Source organism: Colletotrichum navitas (assembly GCF_030913465.1).
Source record: "Colletotrichum navitas strain CBS 125086 chromosome Unknown LY79scaffold_21, whole genome shotgun sequence".
In the NCBI taxonomy this organism is placed as follows: domain Eukaryota; kingdom Fungi; phylum Ascomycota; class Sordariomycetes; order Glomerellales; family Glomerellaceae; genus Colletotrichum; species Colletotrichum navitas.
In genome coordinates this window covers 130,608-148,711 of record NW_026850567.1, presented here as the reverse complement: position 1 = coordinate 148,711, position 18,104 = coordinate 130,608, and the positions used below count along the sequence as shown (strand labels likewise).

The 18,104-nt window shown below is 48.7% G+C and overlaps 5 protein-coding genes across 5 annotated transcripts; 2 read left to right on the top strand and 3 right to left on the bottom strand.

Moving 5' to 3' along the window:
• Positions 1-123: 123 nt before the first annotated feature.
• On the bottom strand, positions 124-1,146 carry LY79DRAFT_513135 (uncharacterized protein; the record flags this gene model as incomplete). The annotated part of the gene is made up of 3 exons (XM_060554455.1): positions 124-442; positions 534-915; positions 978-1,146. 3 exons carry the CDS (start codon positions 1,144-1,146, stop codon positions 124-126), a joined length of 870 nt encoding a protein of 289 aa, XP_060415370.1.
• A 4,151-nt stretch (positions 1,147-5,297) lies between these two features.
• LY79DRAFT_702693 (extracellular serine-rich protein) lies at positions 5,298-6,068 on the bottom strand (the record flags this gene model as incomplete). The annotated part of the gene is made up of 3 exons (XM_060564948.1): positions 5,298-5,509; positions 5,564-5,939; positions 5,999-6,068. The coding sequence occupies 3 exons, from the start codon at positions 6,066-6,068 to the stop codon at positions 5,377-5,379; spliced, it is 579 nt and encodes a 192-aa protein (XP_060415369.1). The 3' UTR covers positions 5,298-5,376.
• Positions 6,069-9,491: 3,423 nt separating this feature from the next.
• On the top strand, positions 9,492-12,291 carry LY79DRAFT_549995 (uncharacterized protein). Its single transcript, XM_060557526.1, has 6 exons — positions 9,492-9,979; positions 10,047-10,115; positions 10,234-10,797; positions 10,903-11,133; positions 11,186-11,475; positions 11,534-12,291. The coding sequence occupies exons 1-6, from the start codon at positions 9,849-9,851 to the stop codon at positions 12,211-12,213; spliced, it is 1,965 nt and encodes a 654-aa protein (XP_060415368.1). The 5' UTR covers positions 9,492-9,848; the 3' UTR covers positions 12,214-12,291.
• Positions 12,292-14,688: 2,397 nt separating this feature from the next.
• On the top strand, positions 14,689-16,567 carry LY79DRAFT_513046 (major facilitator superfamily transporter; the record flags this gene model as incomplete). Its single annotated transcript, XM_060554450.1, has 5 exons — positions 14,689-14,770; positions 14,891-15,132; positions 15,197-15,448; positions 15,508-16,272; positions 16,331-16,567. The coding sequence occupies 5 exons, from the start codon at positions 14,689-14,691 to the stop codon at positions 16,565-16,567; spliced, it is 1,578 nt and encodes a 525-aa protein (XP_060415367.1).
• Positions 16,568-17,046: 479 nt separating this feature from the next.
• Positions 17,047-17,916, bottom strand: LY79DRAFT_549990 (uncharacterized protein). Its single transcript, XM_060557525.1, has one exon. The coding sequence runs from the start codon at positions 17,766-17,768 to the stop codon at positions 17,262-17,264; it is 507 nt and encodes a 168-aa protein (XP_060415366.1). The 5' UTR covers positions 17,769-17,916; the 3' UTR covers positions 17,047-17,261.
• Between the last annotated feature and the right edge of the window lie 188 nt (positions 17,917-18,104).

The following is an 18,104-nucleotide window of genomic DNA, read 5'->3' as shown; positions in this document are numbered from 1 at the left end:
TTGTGGTCTGTGTCCAGTCTCATTAGTCTTTATCCGTCTTTGGCATTGCCCCATTGTGAGTTATTCCAGATCTACACGAGAACGGCTCCGACTTGCTCTGTTTTTCTCATTCATCATATAGACCTATTCTCTGTTCATCATTACGGGGCATCCGCCTGACCTCTTGCCATCTACAACGTCGCTATGCCGCTTACTTATCTCGTCAGGCGATAGCTTGACGGCTTGTGCTACTGCCTCGTCAAACCTGGCTTCCGGCCCGCGGTTGTCAGTCTTGGGCTCTTTTCTGACCACTCCATCCGGAGCGATTTGCCTGAACATCTGCAGCGAATCGAACCACGTGTCAACAGCCTGCAAACGAAGTTGACCATCCACCCTTGCGACTGTCACACCCTCAATGTCAATGGGTCCGCCGTGGGCCTGCGCCGTGACTCTATCGCCTTTGCTATAAATGATAACCCTCTTGTCAGTTTCTATTATTGTGGAAATGGTCCAATAGCGGAGGGAAGGTTGAAGATAGCGTTTTGACGACTTACTCGTTGAATCCAACGTAGTCGTTCTTCATAACTCCCCAGTGGCGCCACCTAAACGCCACACAGGGCGGGCCACTGTAGACTTCAAGAACCTCCCAAGCAAAGTTGGGCATCATTCTTTTGAAAGTCTTGTGGCTTGAGGCAAAATCTGAGTAATCAGGGCTGTAGTACTCATTGGGCATAATGACAGCATTATACGTGCCAACTTTGAGCATGTGCTCACCCGTCTGTGGCGGACCACCGTTGACGGAAAATGTGTAATTGGCGTGGTCGATGGTCCGCCAGTCATCGAGCTTTGTCTTGAAAGAAGCCTCGACTTCCCAGTTTTTGACCAGGTTCTCCACAATCTCTTCAAGACTACCAGCCTTATGGCTCATCTTTTTGCCTGAAGCCATTGTTAGCATATAAGAGGACGCAAACCCCAGTCTATATCCAAACGTGACGTACCTTCCCTCCAAACCTTGCGTGTCTTTGTATAGTCTGGTGGTCTTCCATATCTCCACTGGACTCCTTCGTCGCTAAAAACTGCGTTTGGCGTGGTGACATAGTCCGGTAACGCAGGACGACCCGAGGCCACAGCCTCTGGCGTGAGGTCTTGAGTGCTCACACGAACCATTGTGATGAATGAAGATCGACGATGAGAAAACTTCAGAACCGATAATGAGAGGTTTGCTCCCTAATAAGATCTTGAAGAACCCGCCAAAAAGAGTGCTGTCACACAAAAGGAATGAGATGTCTCAGATGCCTATGGAGGATAGAGAGACACGGATGACGAGAATGCAAATGCCTTTCCACTCGGGGGCAATGCTACCGACCAAACCTTTCTCTTGAAACGCAAATCGCAACGGGGTGCTGTGCCAAAAGTGCCTTCCAGCGGACCAGTTTTCGCCCCAGGCTGGATCGGGCACCTCTGCGCGCGTCGGTAGATGGGACGCCGGATGAGCTCCGAATGTCCGAGCCCTGGAACGCACCTCAAGCGTCGCAGTGCAGAACAGCCTGGAACCAGGGACGAGTGCCAAAGCGGACAAATGCAATGTTACACGACGTTGGACACCAGAAACAAACAAGTTCAGATTATGCAATCTAATTTGCTGGGCGTCGTCCCGGGAAGCGAATCCCGGCTCATCTGACTTGGTTAGCAAATTGATTGATTGAGACATCCCGACTGCGTGGGAGAAAAACTAGGAACATGCATGTTACCGAAGAAGATGAGATTCCGAGGCGCGGACTATAGGCGCGAGGTTGCCAAAAGTTTCGACTTTACAAGAGGCGTAACTATGCAGTCTGCAAATGTACTCATGCCCCACTTACTTATAGTAGCCTCAAGTGGTTTCTTTTATATTTTCAAATCCTGAACCGTTCGCCGGCTCCTGGCACTACTACCGTCCGAAAAAGGAAAAATGGTGGAGGGATACACGGGAATGTTGGCACTTGTTGAGGGAAACGCAGGGAGAAAAGGGAGATTGCGATCCGGCCAATTCATTGGGCGCCAAAGAGTTAATAATCAGGCAGATCGACGAATTGAACAAACCTCCATGTTGTGTTTCCTCTTCTGGCTGGTCTTAATGTCTTTGATTCATCACGTCTGCCATGGCTTTGTGCAAATGTCTTGGCCTGATAGCCATGCGGAAACACAACGATAGCTACCTTCCGACGTTATCACAACCAATGGTCAATGAGTCTCTGAGACATTGAGTCTATCCAGAGTCATGGCTTGCACAAAAAGAAAGCTGTTTGTGTACTAGTGCCACTTCACCTCGTGGTCTGGCACGCTGGAAAAGTGAATCAACGCACTTCGCCACGCGAGAACGGGTCATACACCTTGTGCTACTTCTAAGTGTCATGATCATCATCATCGTTGAGGCGGAAGTGAGTCCTTGGCCCCAACCTGACCGAACCCCAGCTCTCGATTTGACCTGGGGAGACTACAGGACTTTGACACCTGAGGCAGGATATTAGCCCCTCAATGGGTTTCGAGGTTGGTGCAAGATAGCCTTTCAAGCTACGGATTTGCATTCGTATCCTTGGCCGTTGAAGGTAGATTTTCATGATACCAAATTCTGCTAGTGCCGAAACCGGCCCTTTTTGGGTCGAAACCCTACCCGAGGTGGGTTAGCTTTATTCAACGAAAAACACCTTTGAGCGGTCTAGAAAAGAGGAAATATACCGGTGTTACATAGGTTTGGGTCTCTTAACACGATGCAACCTGTGTACACCGCTGTCGGCCGAGTCCTGAGCATGCCGGCTTATCCGGAGACTCCTAGGGTAGGTGGCACGAAAATGATTCCTAATGGGCCGCAGGACCTTCCAAATTAGTCAATACCTGCCTCATGTACCTGGCAGTCTACATGCAACAGACGATCTTACGCCCAAAAGAAATAACAAGGCCCATGGCCTCTGGAGCAGGTGCCTGTAACAAGGTGCGGTTCGTACATCCTTTACCGCATCTGTAAGACCACAATCAGGAGGCCAGTCACACGCGTGCATCTCAGATATAGCAGTTTTTGTTAACTTTTCTCCCCGAGGCCACGATATGACCGGCAATCCGCATTGCGGGGAGCCTTATGACGGCTCGAGTCTCATTGACGATCCCGGTGTACAACTGCTGGACGCTGAAGAGCTTTTGGACACTTGACATCACTGAAAGATCTCTTCGAAATTCTGGACACGGTAGACGGAGTGATTTGATAGGATAGTCGTCATTGGAGTATTGATATTGTAGGATAAATTGAGTCATCCTGGGCTCCTTTTGCCCCTTCTAAGGAGTTTCTGAGAGTTACTTCAATAATTAATAGAAGAAGAAGAAGAAGAAGAAGAAGAAGAAGAAAACCCCGAAGGATATCTAGACGCCCATATCGAAATTCGTGATGTATGGTAATCCAAAGTCTAATCTGCCGTTTCAACTGGCTACTATCAAACTCCGAGAATGGAGGAAGCTCGACCGTGATAACTCTACAAATAGGGGGGGTTATGCCCTCAAAGAAAAGGTTCACTGCGATATTCGAAGAAATGACTCGCGTTTTATCGTCCATACGTCCGTTGATAAGTTGAAGAGAAGATGGGATATATGCACTTGGCTAATGAGTCGACAGTGTAGCGTAGCCATGAAATCAGCTGGAAACCGGGGCAATCACAACATTGTGAAGCCGGATGCGGGTCCAATCTGTACATCTAAGATTGCTGCAACATGATATGCACAATCTCGACCCACAGATGTGTATGTGCAAACTGAGAATCTAGCCAGCGATCCCTCCTATGCCAACTCCCAAATATCGATCTCCCGAATTCAAGTCAGTCAAATACCGGTCGAAAGCCCATATATGAGGACGTATTGGACTGAACGGGGCAAGATTGACATGTCCTGAAAACAGATTTATGCAAATGAAATAAACAACACATGATTCCACTCTAAATATTGACGTCCTCAAACAGTGAGCGTAATCGTTCCCTCTGCCGTTGTGGTTTGGGATGTCTTGCATCCAGACGCGGGGAATTGGAAACCGGGGAGTATCAGACTCCGAGGCCGATAACAACCGAAAACAACACCGCATCTCTTAATACGTATACCGTCGTGGTCAGCCGGCAGCAGTTGAGGGCTATAGAGACTGTGACCGCATTCCTTAGAAGCCGGCCACCGCTTGTTAGACTTACAGGACCTTGCTGATATCAACTTGCGATCTGCCTTCCATACAAGTACCATATGGAGTTAGTTTGAAAGCACAGAGAAGTCAAGGGATCGAAACCAAGTACCTTCACTTAGAACCAGCAGGAATATAAACATGTTAAGCGAAAAAGTAACAGCACAAAATGGTGAATAACCTAGCATATTTCCCTGAATAGAAAGACGGATCATGCCGTCATGGATAGCAGAGGAAGTGATGCATCGATTTTAGACGCAAGCCACTGTTGTCTCCACTCATTTTAAGCTTCTAGGTGCAAGAGCTCAGCAGTCCGATCCACTGTCTGTGCCATTCTCTGGGATCGCCAAAAAAGATTTCCTATTAGAGATGTAAACACTACACATCTTGTCTTTTCACCTCCCGCGAGGCCTGTATTGTTGCCGTCGTAAGTGACCGAATAGAAACTTGCAGTACATATATTACCGCGTAACGAGTGAGCAGGAATCTTCGGAGTTGCCGCTAGACTTGTCCGTGAGTTTGTTTCTCCTTCATTCGCGTTCAAGTGACCTTGCGATATGCCCTGCACAGGAGAACCTTCGACGCTAGTGCATGCGCCTAATGCCCTAACTGATTGTATCTGAATTTTCAAGAAACCGCGGGGTGGAATCGAGCGTGTAGTGACCGCAAGTGCGTTTCAGTGGGAGTTTAATGACATATGTTTTTCGTGGCCCAATACTATAATCATAATGCAAACTATTTGGAAATTCTGGCGGACGGATGGACGATTCCACCCCAATTATGCTGCATACCGCAGGAGAAAGATGGTGTTGCAAAGAACTTACTAGTATGACAATGAGGCTCTGTGGGTACATATAGTTATGTGCCAGAAAAGTATGATAGATGGCGTAATGCATCGTAGGATGAACAAGTTGGAAAGAATTTGAGTTTGAGTACATCCCAGTGTGGGGGAAGACGCATCAGCGAATCGCTTAGCTCGACGGTCATACCCCGAAAACGTAGCCAACTAAGGATTCGCGCAAAGAAACCTAAACATTTAAGCAGAAAATCTGCTGTAGGAATGCCACCACCTTGATCATGCACATATGCTCGTTATAGCTCACGTTCCAGCCTGGTGCAACCCGTGTATGCAAGGTTAGGCAGAGATAACACTTCGAGTTGTATTGATAAACTATATGCACGGTTCATTCAGATGCGCCATCTCTCACTTAGACAACAGGAGGAAGGGCCAAATTTGAAGGAATCCTGCCTGCAACACCACCTGCAACGTTCTTGGCCGGTACGTTGGCCTGAGCCTGTCCAGCGGCCTGTTTGTAGGCCTGCACATCCCCATCCGCCTTACTACTCAATTGTTAGCTCAGATCACAGAGTGTAAGGAGGTTGAGGCTCCCTTACGGGTTGATGATCATGACCATTCCCAACTGGCAATGCATTCCCGTCGCGCAGTACATGAGCATAGGCTCGGTATTCTCGACTTGCACATTAAACGTGCCGACGGGAGATCCATCAGTGACACCAGGAATGAATCCTGAGTGAACGGCATTCGGATTCTGGTCTTGGAGAGGCATGCAGGGCGCCTGGGTGCCGGCGGCCTGAGTGACGGTGTGGTTGTTGGGCCAGAATTGAAACTGGACGATGTCGCCGGGATTGGCCCTGACGACATCGGGGTAGAATAGGACTGATTTCTCACGGGTCGGGCTGCCAACTAGAACAGGGATGACCTTAGGTGTCGGAGGCGCTTGGGCTGGGGCCGGGGAAGAGGTTTGACGTTCTATATGAGTGTGAGCAAAGGTATAGCATATTTTCCACCACACTCAATGTAATACATACCATTGATGGTTGCGGCTAAAGAGCCTCCGATCATTGCAGAAAGGCAAACGACAATAGAGCTAAACTTCATCTTGAAAGCTTGATAATATCTTTATACTTATGTAGTAAATAAGACGCTGGATGGATATTGGAGAGACACTGCTAAAAAGAACAATACTGATGGGAAACGAGGAGGGTGCTGCAATATTTAAGCAAATATCATCAACCTGCAGTATCTTAGAATGGTAATGCACTGCGGACAAAGATTACGCAAGTATACCCGGCCCCTAGAATAAACCTTTTCCCATGAATTTCCGCACTGGGCAAGCCTTTCCCGATCATGAGACCGAAGCAGCTTGGCAAACTGACATAGGCTCGGCGAGTTGCCACTATGTGCAAGAGCTGTGAAGCTTAGACATCTTCAGAGATGAGATGGCCGCACTGCCCAATTAGAGCCATCAGGTATCTCAAACGTGACATGTTTCGTTTCTTCGGCCCCATGGCACACCGAAGTATGCTTACAAATGAGCCCAAGAGGTGAAGGAGAAACATTAGGCATTGTCAGAGTTAAGGATTAGGTGGAATACTTACTCTTTCGAGTGGGCCGAATAAGGACGACACGGCGGGTCGGTCAAAAGTCTATCTCATTGCGCCGGGTCCGCGCGCTGGAGCGACAAGTAAACCAAGAGAGAGCCGTCAGAAATGCTGCGCGTACCGGGTCGACTCGGTGACCGGCTAAACGAACTCGGATACTACCAAGGCAGTGGGTGAAACGCCGTTTCAACCAGTGAGAAGAGGCGAGGGCCACCGCCTGGTACTCTTGATATTCTGCTTGCGGGGGTTCTCCCAGCGGTGAGAACCAGGGTCGACGGGAGATCTGCATGACCGCCATTGATTGCGCATATCAATGTGTTGACGTATCTTGACTGGCGAATGCCATTTCTAGAGTGCGAGACGTTTCGGATACGGTCCACATTCGTGTTTTTGGACTAACAGAGGGAGTGTTCGACGTCAAGGTCGTGCCAGAAACCAGACGGTTCAATGGCCCTATTGGATAATATGTATCCTCTCAACAATTACTATTACGGAATACTTTCTCAGACTAGGTATGATTCAGTGAAAACGGTGATGGGGAGTTTTGATTCCGTCGTCCTAAGAGCTGGCGTCCTGTCTCTAAGCCACTGGGAGCTTTCTTTATGACTGCATCTCCCTATTTGGTTTGATCTTCTTAAAAATCTTCCACTCGAAAGTGAGATCTCGATTTACGAACTGCGCGAATCAAAAACACGTACTGGGTAGCTGTGTCATAAGCTCTCATATATTTCTAACAGATTCGATAGATCCTCTGCATTGAGCGCAGAGTCTCGGATATCCCCACAGAAAGGATCCGCTGGATCTATCTTGATAGATAAGTCGCAACTGAAAACAATCTGAGCCACAGTCAAGAAGACAGTGTGTCCGAGACCTTGCTAGAGGTCCAAAAGAGAGGTCGCGAGGCCTGCATTACGTCCCCTTGCAGCTGGTCTGGCCAGCTACCAGAGTCTGTTGTCCACTCAAGCCAACACCCCTTTTTGCCCGAAGCTTAAGCTGGTACGTTTCTTGAAAGAGCTTGTAGACCAAATCCGTGTCGATTAGGCAGTGACTTATGACGTGGTGAGTTGAGAAACATAGTACCCAGTCTGAATTACCCGAGAGCAGTCCAGCTAAATAGACAGGATTCTAAGAGTTGTGTTTGCACACTCATCGCAATCTGAATGTATTACTGCGTTTGCATAGGATACTAAAGAGGCTAGCGAATCGAAGTTACGGTGGTAAGCGCGCTGATTATTGATGCTTTGTAGCCGAATGGGTATGCAATTTAGTCAAGTTAGATGAAGAATGTTTACGCACCACCCAGGCTGACAAGCCATCCATTTCTGACAGAGAATTTGGAACGGGATTGCCGCCTTGTCGTTTTGTCGAAGTCAGACAGGTCGACACAGAACCAAGCAAATCGCAAAGACAAACATACAGAATGACATCCCAGTCGTATTACATTGAAGAGAATCAATCCCCAAGGGTGGAAGGAAACATCCTTTTCGTTTGAATCCAGGCCTATGGGGAGGCTTCAGGAAGGAAAGTATGCCAAGGATGAACCAAAATTTGATTCCATCATTAGCACAGCTATCGTCAGAATCGAGAGGCTCTAGTTGCGCGATACTCTGCTGAGCATTTCTTATACGGTTCACACCTAAATAAAGGCGAACCACAGTGATGTAAACAGAACGACTCGCGGGTCGGATGCACAAAACGGCAAGACATACCCCAAGGGTAATCATGTCAAGGGTAATGCAAAGTACTTGTGGGATAGACCTCAGTTGGTATCTTGTTATCATGTCTTTGGCGGTATCTTGTGACTGTCTGATCGATTTCTGCAGAATTCCTCAACAACAACGTTTTCGGTATCCTGCTCGGGGTGGCTATTCTGTTGACATCATCGGCTTGTTATGGATCAATTATCTTAACCAGCGGCAATAGGGCATATTTAACACGTGGTTTACCCACAACTATCCTGGAAGAATTATGAGATGACGGTCAAGCGCAGTTCATTGCTTCATGGCTAGATTGCAAGAGAAGGCCCTCTAGCATGATCCATACCAGAAACTCTATTTTGCCACAATTTCAAGTGGGGGTCTCCGTCGGTCTTCTATGTTAGAACAAAGCTCCGCCATCTGAACCTTTGACCTTAATTCCTTCATAACGTCGGAGCTTGTGAAGCATATTTTGCAAAGAATAACTAGTGTCAAGTGCGTCACTGACAGCTTCATCTACACGGCTAGAAGAAGCTCAGACATCTTTGGTATGACCAACCAGCTTGTCGGCGACGAATACGAACTGACAGACTTCAAAAAGTTATGGTGTTGAACGTCATTGATTGTCAGCTGATGCCGTTGATCCAAGCTCCTTACCAGTGCTAAAAACCGGACGCTAAATTTGGAGTGGCACTAACACTTCCCTTAACTACCTGTCGTGATATAAGCCGTAATTAGGCAGTGGCAATTATAGATCCGCTTTTGTCATTACAGTTATAAGCCCGCTCTACTTACTCTAGACCTCTGTGTGCTTTAACGGCTTGCGCATGTGCTATAATAGAGACCCCTGCAATCCTGAGAGCCTAGGTTTAAGCACTGTTCGGGGCAGTTAAAAAGACCACCTATACTTTGGCGAGATGTACTTAATTAGGAGGTTATAAAGAGTGTTCTATGTTACTAGCCTTCTGATAAATAGCGTTGTAAACCTGGGTGTGTGTGTTGTGATATAAGCCGTAATTGCACAGTGGCAATTGCAGATCTGCTTTTGTCATCACACTACCTCTCCACTAAGCCCCGTAAAGCATAATCGTTATTCAAAGCCCTATCCATAGCAATATATCACGTATCTTTTGTGTTTTCTATGTCTTAATTGCATGTTCTCTTCTCAAGCTTTTGAGTGTATTGAGGCTGGGTGATATGAGTGAGTCTGGATTTAGCGTGGTTTCTGTGACTGCCCTTACTAAAAGCGGTTAGATACGGTAAATACCAAGGCTATTCTTCCTTGGAGGATCGGTCTCGGGAGTTTGATAACGTCCGTTTCCGTGCCTCCTACCTAGCTACAGCCAATCATATTGTACCACTAGCCTGGCCATGTGTTTCCGGAACTTAAGAATGTTGCGGTTCTCCGGACCTTTCCATTCCGCTCCTGACCTGAAATTGATGCATCGTCTGCCATCCGGTTTAGGCCAAATATCGTTCGCCCTTGCTATGACAGAGCCCATTCGGTTTACCAAGAGTCAGGTATTGAATCAAGCTCGGACTGAGTACCTTGTATCTTGCCCCCGTCTTCATCATTCGACATGTCCGAAAGCGAAAGCCCCGACTTTGCGAACGCCAAGAAATTCCGAGCTTGCACCAGTTGTGCTCGCCAGAAAATTAGGTGTAGATGGCCACCGGAATCGGGAAATAGCGAACAAGCCGATTGCTTGAGGTAATATCCAATCAAGAACTATATTCTATTTCCAGTACTACCTGTAACGGGCTGACAGCATGGCCAGATGCTCTCGGATGAGCATATCGTGCCGTGTACCAGACCCCGTCCCGAGGAAGAAACGCGGCAAGTCTAGGCAAGTCGACACAACCAACCATAGCTCCATACGCGTCATATCTGTGAAATAGATCTGACTGTCTTGCCTGAGATTGATGCTTTACCAGTTATGGACGTGCAACTGACTGGGAGAGCAGTCGTGTCATGGAACTGGAAAAGAAAATAGATGGCCTAGTCAACCTCTTCCAATCTCAGCAGCAGGCCCAGGAAGTTCAGCGCTTGAACTCAAGTACGAAAGGCCCAGAAGGTGAGATCCAGCACTTGTCTCCAAAAAATACAGCGACACTGCATGGTCTCCACCAACCCCCAACCTGTCGTGCTGCATCAAGCGGTATTCCCTCCAGCACCCCAGAATCCCATGCATTTTCACTGCCAGATACAAGATATTCAGACGCTACATTTCATCTGGTTCCTGGCTTTAGTATCTCCGCTACAAAAGCAGAAGAATACTTGGACATCTATCGAACACGATTGGTTCCCAATTTCCCCTTCGTACCTGTCCGACATGACATGACAGCCATGGAGCTTCACGATACGAAGCGGTTTCTGTTTTGGTGCATAATGCAGGCCGTTGCGTCCCAGACAGCGGCTGTCCAAAAGACAGTTGATGATTGGGTCCGCCGACATGCCGCCATGCACGTCGTTGTCTTAGGGGAACAGTCGATCGAACTAATCCAGGGCCTTCTGGTATACGTTGCCTGGTAAGTTCATCTCATGCTTTGGCGAGTTGGGATCAATCCATGTCCGCATCGTTATGGAAATAACCCTTATTTGTCGCAAAACGGTCTAACAGTGACTCGATTCAGGGGTGACCTTCATTTTCAGATGGGTATCAATGCCTACTCACTGCTACAGATGGCAATTGGCATGGTGATGGAGATGACACTATTCTCCTTTGGAGGCTATATGAGCTGGATGCCAAAATCTTTACAAACCGAAGCGTGGGCTCTCTTAGGTCGAGGCAACCAGCTCGAGTCAACAAAGCAAACACTCGAAGAGCAAAGGGCAATTCTCGGCGTCTACTTTGTCGCATCTAGGTATATCCATTAGCCAATCCGAATCAAGGGCATAAGACTGAATCTTCTCTAGCAACCCCGCAGCCCTGCGAAAGTACTCGCAAATACAATATAGGCCACAAATCGCGCGATGTTTCAAAGACATCCGGGAGGCCTCTGAACTGCCCTCTGATGCGCAACTGCTTGCGCTCATCCGGCTGCAAAATATCGGAGACCGCATTCGTTCGGTGTATCCAAATACAGACAAAGACGAGGGAATACCTGTGCCAATCTTCCGAGAACATTTTGCTGTGGTCTTGATGTCGATTCGTAAGGAGATTCTTGCCTTGGAGTCGGAGGAACCTATCATAAACAGGAACCAACGTGGGTGCCGTATCTTTTCGTTGTTCGAAGCGGAATGACTAATTCCCATGTGCAACAGCAATGTTATGGGCTCATTACCAGACATTGATGGTCAAACTATATGAGCCCTGTATAGGCATGCGTGCAGCGAGGCCCTCCGAGGCAACGTCTCTCACAGAGCCATACAGCAGGACCGAAGCGCTCTGGTGTTGCTTACAAGCAGTTCAAAATGCCGGGAAGGCTTTGCTAGAGATATCGGTAGAAAATTTTGCATATCTACCATTCAGCTCGGTCACAGACTTGGCATTCACAATGTCGACATCGCATCGACTACTGTTGGAGGGTGCGGCCAGCGACTGGGACGTGGGACTGGCACGGCAGAAACTGGACCTGCCAGAGCTAACTCGCCGGCTGGGAGACAAGCTCGAAGAGGCGGACAACGTAGCTCTCGTCGCCGGCCAAAAGCGGCGGTTGTTCGAGGACAATAGCTCGAGATGGTCTAACTATGCTTCCCGGGCCAGATGGATACGGCAGTTGTACCTTTCTAGAATGGCGCCTGCGGAAGAGCAAGCACCCAATCTGGCGCAACTGGACTCTGGCCCGATATTGAATGAACCGAACATGACGTGGTCAGCTGGAGTATCTATGGATCAAGGATTTTGGGACGCGATGATGTTAGACGGACCTGGACAAATACCGTTTGACGCGTCAGTGCCTTTAACGGATCCGTCTGGGTTTCCACCAGTACAATCTGCATAGTAGAATTCATTCTCTTTTGGAAAGAGATCTTACACAAGGTCCGACGTGCTAAGTCACAGAGATACAATAGCGCTTTGCTGTTGCTCCTGCCTTTGAAGTCGCAGAGCCTCCAAGGCGTGCTCCTGTGTTTGTCCATAACAAGTTGGTTACTTGCTTTTGATCATTAGAGTTTCTGTGACTAATCCATACAGTCTCGCGTACACTTTACTTCGAGTGACATTCTGCTCACATTGGCATCACTAGATATGACGAGGAATGGTCAATAAGCCACAACCTCGCCGAGAGCGGGTCACCTGCCTATATGTTGAGTTCATTGGGTTCTGCGGCGACATTGTATTCTTGAGTGTTCCGCACTGTGTAAAAGCCATACATGATGAAAGCAAGGAATGCAAGACATTGAAAAGCAGTCTACACGCCAAGGCCTATATGCAAAAGGAATCCCGCTGATGTTTGAACAGGATCAAGCTTATACGGTGGTGCCGACGCTGGCCAGCTGGATATGGCCACTCCTACTTCCGCCAATATTGAGGGAAGATGTGCTGTGGGGTCATTGGTTCCGTTCATAGTTATTTAATGAGTAATTTAGATGGGACAGATTATTGGGGCGTTAGATTCGACAAGGAAACCCGCAACTTCCAGCTCCCTTGCAGTAACTTGTCTGTGAGCATGCATAGCTTCATAATCTTTTGAAAGGCAAGACGATATAAACAGGCTCATGATCTGACACCTTGACACCTGACGAACAAATCAAGCCGGCGTCACGACGGCGCACTTATCAACATTGGCTTTTTAGAGGTTCTCGGACACTTTGTGCTCGTTGTGGATAACACCGCCCCTGCCATGATCTTTGGGGCTGTCAAGAGTAAGGCTAGTTCGACAATCAAAAGGCGAATGAACTATGGTCAAGTGAGGCTAGTCTGAACAGGCAGGCACGCGACACTTCCTCCGGCATTTCTATTCCGTCGATTCCGCGCCTGCAGCCGCCACTGCCTTGCTATATCTTGAAGCACAATGCGACCAAGATTTCGAAAGACAGCTGGCACGAGCTATCTAACCTTCAAATCAATTATTGATCAGCCAGGCATCGGAATGTGATTTCTGATTTCCGAGTCTGGTCTTTGTGTCCAGCCCGTTTGTTTTCCTGACACGTCACCCACGGGTAGGGTGGGGAAATGCTACCTCCTGTGCGTGCAGTACTTCTGATCAGGGTATGCCGAGTCCTTTGAATTTCAAGCTGCATGCAGGGGTTGCGTCCTACCTGAATTGAGGCGTTGTGATTTGGTCGTGATAGCAAGGATGGCATAAGCACTCAATGTTGCCACTACCCCTAGCTTGTTAACGCAAGCCTGTATACGAATCACAAACTGCTGTCCTTTTGGTATTAGTTGTTTTAAGGTCCGTTCATTGCCCTCCAATTTTGGTCCCTACCACAGCCCGATTTGAACAAATTATGGTTTATTGTCGTCAACACGTGGTTACAGAGGATCCGGGATAAGCGGCCAGTATGTGGGTCAAAGACCGGAACACTATCTTTTCAGGCTTTATCAAAATAGCGAGATGTTTCTCTTGGCCAATTTGTGGCAACCTCTCCGCCCCTGGATCATAGAACCGTAGTAGAGGGCTCGTCTTACGGAGCATGTTTAACGAGACCTAGGGTAGTCGGCCTTGAGCTCGGCGCGACACACCGATAAGTTCATGCGTGCGGACTCCTATATGGATTCAGCAATCTCTTCCTCAAACAGTGGTTAGCATCTTGAACACGAGTGGGAGGGATGCCAGCCTCTTCGTGCAGATCTCGGCACTCCACCTTTCGCGTATCAACCGGCGGGGCCGGTCAACCAAGACCTGGCCTGTTTTGATTGGTTGGGCTTTTGCCCTCAGTCACTCAAGCTGCACAGGAGGGAGCATGGAGGGCAATTTGTTATTGGCCATCACATCGTATCATGCACTGTCTGAACATCGTGGGTCAACAATACATTGTCTCGAATAACGATATCTGGAAGGAGGTGGCCGTCATCGGCAAGATAATGGCGGAACTTGACTACGGTTCAAGACTTTACCTACGTTATGTTGACTTCTTGTAGTGAAGTTGCAACAAGATCTGAAGAGGATGCGCCCCGGAATCTTTTTACTTTTACTCCTGCAACTGGTTTGGGTTACCAGCACTCCCGCCACAACTTAAAGGCCCCAGGCCCCCCCACTTCGGAACCCCCTCATCCCCCGACTCGGCAACAAAGTTCCAAGGCTGGGTGGATACCTGGAGAATCCGGGGTAGCGTCGATGCAACATCAAGTGGTCCAGCCCTCCATCACCTTGGTAAAAACTGATCAAAGGATTGATAAAGACGAGGGAGAAGCACCAGTGGTAATCAGACCACTGCTTTTTCCACATCTCCCTTCTACCGGTTTCATCCTGGCAACTTCGCTGTCTTCACTCGCCATTTCCATCTCGTTGAGCAGACCAACCCCCCTCGCGATGTCAGGTTGGAGGTATGCATTTGCTCTGAGCAAACAAGAGGTCGCGGCCGCTACACCACCGGGAACAGCGAGATTGTTGGGTAAGTCATTTGGCACACTGGTTTTTGCACCCAACTATTTGCGTGTAGCTATCACATGGCTTGTTCTTCCCCCCTCAGATGGGGCCTACCAGCTGACGAAACATTGCTTTATGGTCGAAGACAATTCCGCCCGCGTATCAACGTCTCAAAAATCTTTTACTCGATTTCCACCGCCATCTGAGGACCCAGCGGACCCTCTGAACTGGGCACAATGGCGAAAACTCGCGTTGCTCCTGGTTGTCTCATTTTATTCATTTTGTGGCAACTTTACATCTGCGAGCATTGCACCAGCACTCCAATTATGGTTTAAAACGTTTCCCAGCGAAGTGCGGCCGTATGGTGACCTGACGCACTTCGTCGCTGTTCGTTTTCCCTGCGCTCTTTCGCGCCCGAGGCCCAGGTGGCTAACGTTCGGCTTTTCTCCAGGTCAACCTCTTGTTCCTTGGGACGTCCAACATCTTGTGGGTCCCCTGCTCAAACATCTATGGTCGGAGGCCAGTGTTGTTGGCCGCGACGCTGCTGATGACAGTCGCCACCATATGGTGCGCTGTCTCAACCACCTATAACTCGGTACTGGCGGCAAGATTGTTCCAAGGCATAGGAGCTGGCGCTTCCGAGACCGTAGCCCCAGCCCTGCTTGGCGAGGTCTTCTTCGTAGATGAACGTGGTCGTGCAATGGTGAGTAAAATTGGACTCCTACAGAGTCCAGGTTTCAGAGGTTTAACTTGCGATAAAAGGCTGTTTATACAACGTTCCTGGCTGCAGGCTCGCTTGTTGGCGGCGTTGCTGGCGGTTATATCGGCTTTTCAAAAGGTTGGGCGGACATTTTCTGGGTAGGAGTCGCTATTTCCGCTTTCTGCTTTGCCTGCACTATTCTATTTGTGCCAGAGACACTATACGATCGAGTAATCTTGCCCGTGGAAACGGCGACTGGCTCTAGTAGCGGTGAGAAGGGGAGCGAAATTCGCGTTGAGGATTCTAGGAGCCAAATGCTGGACTATCGCCCATACACTTACGGAAGGTCGCTTGGGTTCTCACATTACCGCGGCAATGTGGTCAGCAACTTTGCGGCACCATGGAAGACGCTTCAGCTCCCTGGCACTTGGGTTGTGATGCTCCATTATGCCGGCCTTGTCGGTGGCATCGTGACAATCTCCGTCATCGGTCCTCAGCTGGTTGCCTTACCGCCGTATGTCTGGGGAAACAATGTTGGGCTGATAAACATTGGAGGATTGGTTGGCACACTCTTGGGCGCGGCATACACTTACATCCTCTCAGACGCCCTGCTCAAGAAGAAAGTTAAGACTTCTGGCAGTGGTCTCGCGGAGGCAGAGAGCAGACTCCCAATCATGTTTCTATCTCTTGTCGTCGCGACCGGCGGTTTCTTCGTTTTTGGATTTTCTGCCCAATACCCCTCTAAGAATGGCTGGGTTGGCCTATGTGCGGGCTATGCAATGGTCGCTTTTGGGCTAATGCAGCTCCCCTCCGCCGGTTTCAACTATGTAAGTCCATCGAGGTCGTTTCCAGCTTAAAACAGATGCTGACTAGTGTTCTCAATAGCTTATTGATGCCTACAAACAACGAGCTGGCGATTGTTTCGTCATTGTTACCATTATGCGAGCCATCATAGCCTTTGCCTGGACATTTTTTGTTGCCAACTGGGTCGCGGAGAAGGGACCGGCGGAGCCGTTTGGCATATTCGGAATGCTTATGGGCCTCTTCTCTCTATTAACCATCCCTCTGTGGATGTTTGGCAAGAGGATGAGAATTGCAACAAGTAAGCTTGTGGAAGCTTGATCAGAGCAACCAATATGTATCGTGGTTCACAAAGCCTATGAGTGTTGCATCTGACAACACTCTCATGAATTCACCCAGTCTGCCTTCATTCCCGAGACTTTATAATGCAGTCATTGTCAGATACAGCCATTCTATGTACCACGTGATACATCTGATTGCATAGAGAGGTAGACATTTCTACCACTTCACGACTTTGTCAGTTCATCGTACATGCTGGTGGCTATGGAATCAAGCGGTGCATCAATGACATTCTATGCTTAGCTTATTAATCAAGCGAAAGAATCAGTAGTTATTATGACGCAAGAAAAAATATGTTCTAATGGTGAAAAAAATAGCTCTGCCTTAAGAGACGCATCAGATTGTGTGCACCGCGGCATCCCCTGCCCCCAAGATTCATGGTCAATTTGTCTGCTTCAGCGGTTTGGTATCGATCATGTGTCAGTTCCTCTCTGCACAACTTATAATGGTGATGAGATAATAGAAAGGCCAAGAATCACTAGCTGTTAGCCGTGCTTTGATTTGGTATATTCTTTTGTGGCTTTGGCGTACGTGGACTATTGAGTATAGGTAAATCGTACATTTACGGCGCATAAATGGGTCAACTGCCACAGCACTGCTTATTATTCAACGTAACTTCACGGCCTCATATTCAACATCCGCGAACGTCAAGGACGACGATCTTACAAGAACCCCTTCAGTAAAATAAGTATACCAAGCCAAGAGCAACTATGGGCACGTTCGTGAGTAAGTGCGCCTTGACCTTCGCAATCCCAACTTCAACAGCCTCCGTAGAGGCGTCTGGACTCCTCAGATATTCTGTTACGACAGCGGCCCCGCTGAACCCAACCCCCGCACCCAGCGTCAGTACGATCCCTACGCACCGCCTCACCGCCACAGCAGCCACCGGTGACGCGCGGCAGACGTCCGAAAACTGGCCGTAGAGTATCAGGGCCAGAATGCACGAGGACATGTGCAGGTTGCGGGCCCCCTTGACCTTGATGAGCGCGTGGTGGAAGGCGTCGAACTGGCTTGGTGTCAGGGAGTCGCGTCGCGGCGGGACCAGGCCGAAGGTCGCGGCCCCATTTTCCGGCTTGGCGAGATTAAAGACCCCGTCTGCGGCGCCAAAGAGGGCGAGGAGGCTGGTGAAGACTGGCAGGGCCGCGGGCCTCCAGAAGGCTGGTGAAGGGTTGAGAGTGGCCATGGGCGGAGGGCTCCGCAGAGGCGTGATTCTGATTTTATCGCCAACGTCAAGTGTGCTACCAAAGCTGGATTAAGATAAGGTAACAGACGGTCAGACAATGCTAATGCCTTGATGTCGAATCCCCGGACGTATTTTGGTAGTGGATTTCTTTATGTGTCAAAAAAGGATTATTCGTTGGGATCCTGGCAGCTTTTCTAGGCAGCGGCTGACATATGTATCACGTGGCAGTCAGACGTCTTCTGCCTTAACCTATTTCGTCGCCATAATTTAGAAGCATCCGCCTCTAAGCTACCCTAAACTAGCAGAACTCTAGTCTAACACAAAAATCGTTGATAA